This window comes from Ursus arctos, chromosome X (genome assembly GCF_023065955.2).
Source record: "Ursus arctos isolate Adak ecotype North America chromosome X, UrsArc2.0, whole genome shotgun sequence".
In the NCBI taxonomy this organism is placed as follows: Eukaryota; Metazoa; Chordata; class Mammalia; order Carnivora; family Ursidae; genus Ursus; species Ursus arctos.
Genome location: NC_079873.1, coordinates 40,510,532 through 40,520,300, shown reverse-complemented (window position 1 = coordinate 40,520,300; position 9,769 = coordinate 40,510,532). Strand labels below are relative to the sequence as shown.

General features: G+C 57.1%; 1 protein-coding gene across 4 annotated transcripts; it reads right to left on the bottom strand.

Moving 5' to 3' along the window:
• Positions 1-3,079: 3,079 nt before the first annotated feature.
• Positions 3,080-9,475, bottom strand: WDR13 (WD repeat domain 13). Of its 4 annotated transcripts, none has more exons than XM_026513360.4 (10): positions 9,302-9,475; positions 8,879-8,958; positions 7,954-8,194; positions 7,201-7,310; positions 6,962-7,092; positions 6,107-6,414; positions 5,429-5,609; positions 5,178-5,319; positions 3,735-3,853; positions 3,080-3,344 (listed from the first exon to the last, which is right to left on the bottom strand). In XM_026513360.4, exons 2-10 carry the CDS (start codon positions 8,917-8,919, stop codon positions 3,160-3,162), a joined length of 1,458 nt encoding a protein of 485 aa, XP_026369145.1. In that variant the 5' UTR covers positions 8,920-8,958; positions 9,302-9,475; the 3' UTR covers positions 3,080-3,159. The 4 variants fall into 4 exon arrangements, with proteins under 4 accessions (XP_026369145.1, XP_026369146.1, XP_048069306.1 ...); XM_026513361.4 differs by having other exon boundaries at positions 9,299-9,442; XM_048213349.2 differs by lacking the exon at positions 9,302-9,475 and adding an exon at positions 9,105-9,174.
• Positions 9,476-9,769: the final 294 nt, after the last annotated feature.

Sequence of the window (9,769 nt, the reverse complement as noted above, 5' to 3'; positions counted from 1 at the left end):
GAAATTCAAGGTCAGATCAGAAGACAACAGCTGGTGGAACATTATACAGAGGCCCTGGTTTGAGATTTGACCAGTGGTACACTGACGAGGTAATAATTAACAAAGGCTCTGCTTCAAGCTCAGACTAGAGAGGCTCTCGAAGTAAACACACGGGTTCAAAGTCAAAGGGCATGTAACAGTTAATGGAGGCCTAGATTTGACGCAAGACTGGAATGGCATTGATGGCGGAAGGGTCAAGAGCTCCAGATCTGATGTCAAACCGGAGGCAGTGATGATGGATAAGTTAACAGAGGCCTAAATTTGACCAATAAGATGATTTCTTTTAATCGTTTGCTCATTACTTATTTCCTCATAGGTTGTAAGTCAAGAAAAGGTATCACAAAAAAGAATTCAAAGTAGAATGTCAGGGCAGCTGGGTGGCTCAGATGGTTAAACTCTGCCTTTGGCTCAGGTCATGATCGCAAGGTCCTGGGATGGAGCCCCGCATCGGGCTCCCTGCTCAGTGGGGAGCCTGCTTCCCCTCTTCCTCTGCCTCTCTCCCTGCTTGTGCTCTCTCTCAAATGAATAAAGAAAATGTTTTTAAAAATTTTTAAAAAGTAGAATGTCAGAGCACCTGGTTGGCTGAGTCACATGACTCCTGATCTCAAGGTCGTGAGTTTGAGCCCTTCGTTGGGCATAGAGTTTGCTTTAAAAATAAAAATAAAATAAAGCAGAATGTCAACTCTGCCACCTCAAAATTTCACGAGAAAGAAACCCCCTAAATCACGTATAACAATATCCGTGATTAGCCATCTTGCACTCAGATTCAATAACATGAAAAATTTGAAGAAATGAATGCGCTAGAGAAAAATGAGGTTCCCCCAAGTGATCTTGTCCATCCACTGACCCTGGCTGAAACCGAGCACCTTTTTGGTGTTGTACGGTGTGCAGAGAATTAACACAGCAGGCCTGAGCTTCTCTCCTTGGAAAGGCTTGCTTCGAGGATGGCCCTGGGCTGGCATCTGGAAACTTAGATTTTTCACCAGGGTTCTCACCAGTATCTAAATGATGAGCGGCTCACTGTGCCTCAACTGTTTATACAAGCACTCTGGTTTATGCTGAACACCTGCTTTCCTTCCTGGACGGCCTGGAACTTGGGTATGCGCCAGGCAGGGGGTGCGTACGTGACCGGCCCCCAGAAACAACCCTGGGCGCTCGACCTTTAATAATGAGCTTCTCTGGGTTGTCAGGAGCCGTGACACGGGGAATTGAGTATGTCCTCTGACTCCACTGGGAGAGGACCCTTGGAAGCTTATGCCTGGTCTCCCCCAGACTTCGCCCTGGGCGCCATTTCCCTTTGCCGATTGTGCTCTGTATCCTTTTGCAGGAAGAAATCATAGTTGTGTGTACAACCATATGCTGAGACCAAGAGTCCTCCCAGCAAATCACTGAGTCTGGGTGGTTTGGGGGACCTCTGACACATACAGATGCATGAACTTCATCACGAACGTCCAGCTCGCTGATGTCCCTATCTCATCGCCATTGACCTTAAGGTCAAGATGAAAGCACCATATAGAAATGCTTCTGGTTGCAAATAACCACACTGTCAAATAACAGTGGTTTGAACAAACCAGTTATTTTTCCTTCTCCAACAAACTGCTGGTGTTAGTTCGGCTACTCGATCACGTTGGGTCAGGCTGGAGTGCCTGTGGCTCTGTGGACCGACCCTGAGGTCTCAAGATGGTAGGCCACAGTTCCAGCCTATGCAGCTGGAGGGGAAGCAGCAGCTGAAGCAAGAGCCTCCTTGGCACTTCTGGCAACTTTGACATTTCCTGGTGACTGAGGTCATTGACAAGGGATTTTGGTTCTCTCACCCCGTCAATATCCCAAGCTTTCTCTCCTCACTCAGGGCTCCCCTCAAATTTGAACATTCACTTTACAGACTCTGAGCTGTTCCGGGCCTTGAATTTGGCTCTGGGTGGGCATGGAAGGAGCTAGCGGTGGTCTGGGGTTCCTCTGGGGATGGAGAGAGACTCCCCACCCCCTCCTCCCACCAGCAGGAGCCGCTAGCTCAGCCTTAGGGTCCCTGGTTGTTTCTGCACATCCTTAACTCATCTGTTCCCTGTTTGTGGAGAAGAGCCTTGGGGGGGCTGTGGGGGGAGCTGGGAGCCTCGGCCTTCCTGAGGAGCCAGCAGAGCCCTGCAGACTAACAGCACGAAATCCCTGTGGTCGAAGCCAATGTTCCCCACCTCAACTCCCCCCCCACCACTAGGCTGGCCAAGATCCAGTCACTGCCCACCTTGACTCCTGTAGGGCCATGACCGGTCCCCCTGCTTCCGCCCCTGCACCCCCCCCGCAAGTCTGTTCTCTTCACAGCCCCCAGAGGGGTCCTCTCACAACCAAATGGGATCACGTCCCTCCTCTGCTCCATCGGGCAACTCACCTCTCACTCAGAAAAAGCCCAAGTCCTCACTGTGGCCACGAAGTTCTCCAGGATCAGGCCTGTCCGACCTCATCTCCTACCACCCTCTGGTCCAGCCACGTCAGCCTTCTCAATGATCCTCTGGCACATTCCAGCCTCAGTGCCTTTGCACTGCCTTTCCTCTCTGCCTAGAATGTTCTTTCCCACAAACCACGGCTCCCTCTCTCTTCATTCAGGTCGTTGTTTCAATTTCACCGTCGGGAATGTCATCCCCTGATCACAGCACCGAAAAGAGCACAACCTCCCACCCCTGTGCCTCTACCTCCCGTCCTCGCTGCGGACCCTTAGCTGCCCCGTGACATGTTTTTGTCTGTTCGCTACCTGCCATTGAACGCAAGCCCCATGAAGGCAGGCATTTCTGTCAGCGGAGGTTACGGCGCTACGCCCAGTGCCTCGAACAGTTCCTGGCGCACAGTGGGTGCTCAGTTATGTTCATCCGAAGCATGACTGAGCAAAACACATACGGGGGCACCCACGACACGGGAGGCACTCAACGAATGGTTGCCGAGTGAAGAAATCGATGCCTGAATGCATGAATGAGGACACGAACCCCGTTCCAACCTGGGGGCTAGAGCTGCCCCCGCCCCGAGCCCACCCCCAGCAGACCTGGGAGCCAGCCACGGGCACAACCACAGGAACTTTATTTACAAACACGAGGCTGCAGCGGGAGGAGGGTGGGAGGGTGGACACGGCAGGACCTACTTCTGCTCCCGCCGCCAGACGATGACCATGCCGCTGGCGTCGCTGGAAGCCAGCAGGCTCTCGTCGCAGTTGAAGCTGACGTCCAGCACAGGCGCGCTGTGGCCCTGCAGCTTGTTGACGGCGGCCTTGGCTGCCCGCTCCACGTCGAAGAAGTGCACGCACATGTCCTCACTGCCGGTCACTGCCCGGGGGGAGAGAGACAGGGGCCCTCGGGAGGTGCTGCGGGAGGCAGCAAGGTGGCCCGGGGGTGACGTCCCGGCACGGTGGGGGGAGGTCTGGGAGGGACGGTCCCTGGACCCAGGTCACCTAGCTGTTTTCGTCCCGGGTCCCGAGGGTAAGGTCTCTGTCTGTGTGAGGGGAGGGAAGTGGGGGGAGGCTGTGTCTCACGCGGTGAGGTTTCTGGACTCTTGGGGGTCTCTGTTCAAAGTGGGAGGCTGTTGGGATGTGAGAGTTCTCGAGGCCCATGAAGTCTGGGCATCAGGGGGGCTGTGGCGTCCGAGCCAGATCAGCACCAGCCCTGCTCCCGGCCCAGCCCCAGGCCACCCAGACACCCCGACTCTGTGGGACTCACCCACACAGGCCCCCTGGCGGAAGGACATGAGGGGGCAGAAGATGCTGCGCACGGGGTGTGAGCTCTGCTCAATGGGGAAGCTTCTCTTCAGCTGCAGCGTCCCCTCGTTGTCCACCACCCTGAGGAGAAGAGGAGGGCGGCTCAGGGTGTCGCCTCAGCTCCCGGCCGCAATGAACCGGGGGGGGGGGAGCGGGGGGGCTGTGTCCCCACCCCGGCGCCCGAGCTCTTTCTAAGGTTCACGAAGTCTGGTCTTGAGACGACGGCAGGTACCCATCGAGCCTGGCTGGCGCTTGCGCCCGTGACAGTTTGCAAAGTACCTGTCGATGGAAATGGGGAGCCTCTGCCGTGAGATTCACTAGTATCTCTTTCTAGGGGTCTCTGAGAGAGCTTGGTGTCAAGACGGGCAAAGGAGGGCACAGGGCCCACCGAACTGGCTGCGCCTGCGCTGCGGGAAACACGAGGCTCTTGGAAAGGCCGGACGAGTGAAGGCGCCGCAGGGCATCCGGGAGCAGTTCCACAGGCGGTGGCCCGGGAGGAAAGCAGCCGTGGAGAAGGACAGAGAAGGAGCCCGCTCCTGTGGAACAACGGCCCTCCCTCCGAAATGGGGGGCGTGCATGCCTCGGATTACAGGGGACAGAAGGAAATACGGGAAGGTGCATGCAGCACTGGGAAGAGGCTTTACTGCAGCAGGGGCCTGGCCGAAGGGGCACGAGGAGGGAGGAGAGGCAGGAGAGGAGGGGGAAAGAGCCCCGCGCTTGAGAGTAGGCCTAGATTAAGAATCACACGTACATGAATGTGCGTGTGTGAATTTTTTTTAAAGAGTAGAAAAACAAAAAAGTCGAATAGAAAGCATCCTGTCGGGCAGTGGTCTTCGGGCCTGGCTGGACATCGCTTGGGGAACTTCTCAATATACCCATGCGCCCGGTCCCGCCGCAGGGCTTCTGAAATCACTGGCTTGCAGTGGGGCCTGGCCATGACTTTGTGAAGCCCTTAGGTCATTCCAGCAGGCAGCCCAGGCCGAGAACTGCATCTGGGTAACGTGTCATAGGTGAGCGGGGATAGCAAATTCCTCCGCTCAAAAATACCAAGGAAGAAAAAAAAAAAAGGAAGGAAGGAAGGGGAACAGACCACCGCTCTGAGAGGGCCCCAGTCGATTTGAGGCCTCAGGTTGCTCATCTGTAAAATGGGCATGCTAACAGCCCCGCCACACGGCGCTGCTCTGGGGGTTAAGTGGAGTGCTCTGTATGCGGTGCCTCCACGGGGCCCGGGGGCAGCATTGCTGCCATCATGAGACCCGACTTCTGTGCTCACTCAAATGGAGCTGATGGAGGAGACAGGCTCTCGGGCGCTACCGTTTCCCCGACAGGAGCCAGGGCTCCCACCCCAGTCTGATGGGGGCGACAGGGCCCGTCTCCCCAGGCGGCGCGGACAGGGAAGGCCCACCTGTAGAGCAGCAGCTTGCTGAGGCAAGCATTGATGAGCAGCGAGGGGTCCCGGGCCTCACGGCTGACCCAGGAGCGGGCGGAGATGCTGGTCACAGGGCTCCCCTCATGCACCACCAGACGCTTGGCTTTGGTCAGTTTCCCTGGAACGACGGAGGGAGAGGGAGCAAGAGTCAGGGCGGGGTGGGGGGGTGCTGTGCGCTGGGACGGCGGGAGCACGAACACCCGGATGCAGGCCTGGGGCTTGCTTACCTGTGGCCATGTCGAAGAGGAAGGAGAAAACACTGCCACGGTCATCGCCTGCCCAGAGCAGCCGGCCAGGGGCATCGAAGGACAGAGCGAGGACCCGGCCCGTCAGCTTGCTGGAGCCACCCTTCACTTTCTTGCCCGTGGAGATGTTCATGACATGCACGTTGTGCTTGGCATTCCCCACCTGTGGGTGAGACCGGCACACCATCATCCTGCTCCCAGCCAGTTCCTCCTTGGGTCTGACCATAATGGAGCTGCTGTCAATGGAACTAGCTGGTTCGTACTGGAGTCTAATCCCAGCTGGGCTGTGGCGGGTAGACCGGGAGGTGACCAAGGCCTGCGATCCTTCATTCAGAGCCAGCCCCTCTTGCCATCTAACCAGAAAAGCCAGCTGCCCCTTAGCCAGCAGCCCCCATGACAGGCAAACCACAGGGCCGTCCTCGGCTGGTAATGATAGCTGGTCTGCCTCCTGACCAGTCCCCCCTTGGAGTCTATCACAGCAAGGCCACCCCACACCGAGCACGGTGTCTCTGTTCTGACCCATGTCCCTCTGAGTCTGACAGCAAGAGGACCGAGGAGAGGGACTAGAGGGGGCCCCTCCCTCTCCCACACTGACTCCCTGGGACAGCTCTGCTGGCCCGGCAGCCCCGGCCTCAGCGAGCGGGGACCCTGGAGCCTGACCACAGTGAGGTTGTTGTTGACCGGCTGGAAGGTGCAGCAGAGCAGTTCGGCGCCATCGGGGTCAGGAATCTCCCGGATGCAGCGGCCGTCCTCAGAGGCCCAGATGCGCATGGTGGCATCGAGCGAGGTGGACACAAGGATGTCGTTGGAGAGGGACCAGGCGAAGTCGGAGACACCGCGGGTATGGCCCCGCAGCACACGGAGCACAGTCGGTGGGGCGGGCACCAGCTGGCACAGTGAGATGCTGCCGTCGAGGGAGCAGCAGGCCAGGCGGTGGCGGTCGTCGTTGGCGAAGCGCACCCTTGGGACTGCAATGCCAAGAAGCCACTGGTGGGACTCGGCACACTCACCAGGTGCTTTCATTTATAAAAGGCTCTGCCGTGTGGGCTGGGGGCTGGGACCCACGGTGCCAAGCACAGGGGCCTCCACAAAGGGCTTTCCTCGGCTGAGAACAGAAGTGGGAACCCTAGAAGGCCCTCTGCCAAAAGCTCCCTAAATTAGCCCGCGCTTTACAATTACCAATGTCTGGGTGGTTTGCAAAACCTGCATTGCCCGTTGTAGGGGGATTTCTCTGTAGCAAAGGCCCTGAACTCTTCTAAGCAACTCAGGACCCCAGAAGCCTTCTGCAAAGTCCTCTTTTGAGCTGCCGAGCCCTTTTACGATAGCCCAAGTACTTGAGATCTTGCAGAGCACTTGACTTTGCAGACGGCTTGTGGCCTTGGGGAAAGGTTTAGGGATGGCAACTCCTCCTTCAGAGGTGGGTCAGAGATTCTGCGTTCCAGAAAAGGACGCACTGAGTGGTTGTCACAGTTCAGGCAAATGAGTGGTGAGGGGACCCGCTACCTGCTGGCTTACCTGCCTCATCCACGTGCTGGTCGAAAACATGGTACATGCCCGCAAAGGCATAGTTCTCACTCAGCGATGTGTCCCCAGCCATGGCTCGACTTGCTTCTGCCGCTGATGTGGGTACCACGCTGCCAGGGGGCCTGGACCCCGACAGGAGTGGGGGGTAATATGAGGTAGGTGCTAGCGTTCGGGCCCTATGGCCCCCTCCCCCTTACAAACCCCTGGCTCACAGCCGCCCCTGTGCATACCTGTCCTCATAGACAGCACGGTTCATCTGCGCCTGTAACTGGTAGGAGCCTCGGCTGACGGAACGGCGGTGCCCACGGGCCCCCAGGGCCCGTGGATCATCCTCAAAGTCCTGCAGACAGAGGGTCAGGGTGGGCACATCTTGAAAACAGTCCTCAAGGACCTGTGAGGTCTGGAGTCTTCAAAATATACCCAGAACCAGATCCTTTCTCAGCCTACCCACCGCCACCACCATGGCCTGGACGACTGCGCTGGCCTCCGCACTAGCTCCCCACTCAGCGGGTAATCGATAAAGGCTCTGTGAAGAAAGAATGGACACTTTCTCCCCGAAAACCACTCAGTGCCGTCTCTTGCTTCATTCCTGTCAGCTCAACCATCACCTCCTCAGAGAGGCCTTTCCTGATCGTCCCCATCAGAAACAGCTTCCCTCTGTCCCCCACATGGGTCTCATTTTATCCCCCAAGCCTGCTTTACTTTTCCATCTTAGCACTCCTCACTATAAACCGTGTTAATTATTGATTTGTTTATCTGGTTTCGCATGTCTATTAACCTATTTATCTTGTTTATTGCCTATTTATCAATCTGTTCATCTTGTCCGTTGTCTGTTTATTGACTTATCGTATATTATCTCTTTCTGCCCTCTGCTTATCCTAAGAGCTTGGCACAGTGCCTTGCAGAGCAGGTGCGCGACAGGTCTGCTGACTGTATATGGACGCAGGTGGTGTGCGTGGCAGGCAGTGTGGGGAGGAGCTCACCTCCATGCGGTCTAGGGTAGTTCGGCTGCTGCGAACGATGCTGTTGCTGTAGGCGCGGGCACTGCCTGGCTCAGAGAGGGGCCCGTATCGCTGGCCCAACAGCTGCCCACGCAGCCTCAGGTACTGCCGACGCAGTGCTGGGGGATGCCCAGCCTTGGCATTCTCCCGCAGCAGCTGGCTGCGACGCCGAATGTACTGTGTCCGAAACTGTGGAAACGTTGGTGTGCGGTACGCGTTGTACCTATGATGGCAGGAGGCAGGGCGGGCGGCAGGCACAGGATAGAGGGAATCAATCAGCTCAGGGGATAGGGAAAGAGAGGGAGGTGCGTGGCAGTGAGGGGTCAGGATGATAAGTGATCAGCAGTGGTGATGGGGGTCTCTGCGGTGCTGTGATGAAGGTGGGTCTACAGTAATAAAGGGCATGGTGATGAGGTCATTGTGGGGACAATGGAGGCCATCTGCAGCTTTGTTGGAGTTGGTATGGGGTGACTGAGTCAGTGTAGACAACAGTAGGGGTCAGGGTGACATGGTGATGGGGGTTAAAGTGGGGCAATGGTGGAAGTCAGTATGGGATGGTGATGGGGTCAGATTGGGGAAGTGATGATGGTAAGAGAAGTCTGCGGAGGGGGGCAATGGTGGGGAATAGGATGTCACCAGCCTGAGCTCCATGACCCCTTCCCAAAGGCTCTGACAGCACAGACTCCTTTCGCATGCGCAAATCTGACAGCATTTTCCCAGCATGCTCTTTACGACCCTCTTGCCAGCCCTTCTCTCTGCAAGCCCCCACACCCTGCTACTGCGCATGCTCACCTCCGGCCTGCCCACGCAGCCGCATAAGACAAGTTCTCCGCCCAGCCTCACTTATCGCCATTGCGCATGCACCACAGTAACTTCCGCTCCCATGGGCTTCGACCCCACGCCTCACCTCGCGTCTACTGCTAAGACCTGCTGCCACACCGCGGCCATTCCCCGGCCTCCTCTTCTGGCGTGTCCGCCCGCGGGAGCCTGCAGGACAAGGGCCTGGAATGTCAGCGTTTCAAGAGAAGGGATTTAATTCCGCCCCTTCTGCCAGACGATCGTTGCCGTAGACACCGAGTCCCTCGACGCCGGGACGTCGCGAAATACCACCCGGCAGCTAGCATGGTCATTACCCCAGCCCTGCCCTTCCCGGGCAGTTCCCGGAAGACACAACAGCGATTCAGATCTGATCCCGCCCCTCCCCGGTCACCATAGCGACGCCCCTCCTCCCGTCTAGCAATCCTTCCTGGCATTCCCCATCCATCTTGTTCCCCCCGCCCTCCGCCTTCCCTTCTCAGGTTCAAGAGCAGGGCCCGGGATCACAGACCACCTCCGGGGCTGCCTCCGGCTCTTGAGGCCCCCGGGGCGGCCCTGAAACCAGTGTCGCCCTTTCCTTCTGTCTCTCGGCTCCCTCTCTCAGGCTCCAGGCAAGATGGCCGCCTACTGCCAGGAAGAGCTGCCAAGCACAGAGCGAATGGATAGGAATCCTTCCCAGGGCGTGGGAGAACTACGCAAGCGCGCTATGGAACAGTAGCTTCCGGCGCAGGATGGAGGCTCCACCCCTTAAGTTCTACCCACCCCCAGTCCCTAATGGCTATTTTTGTATACAAAAGAATAATGTCCAAGGGCCAGATAGACAGGGGGGAATATATGAATCACTCACTAAAAATTAGAAATACGACTTTCTTTTGAAACCGTAGGATATGCTGATTCTTAGGAGCACAATCTTGGCCAAGCAAGATTTGAAGCATAGGAGGGACCCCCCCCCCCATCACCACCGCTGATCACTTGCCATACC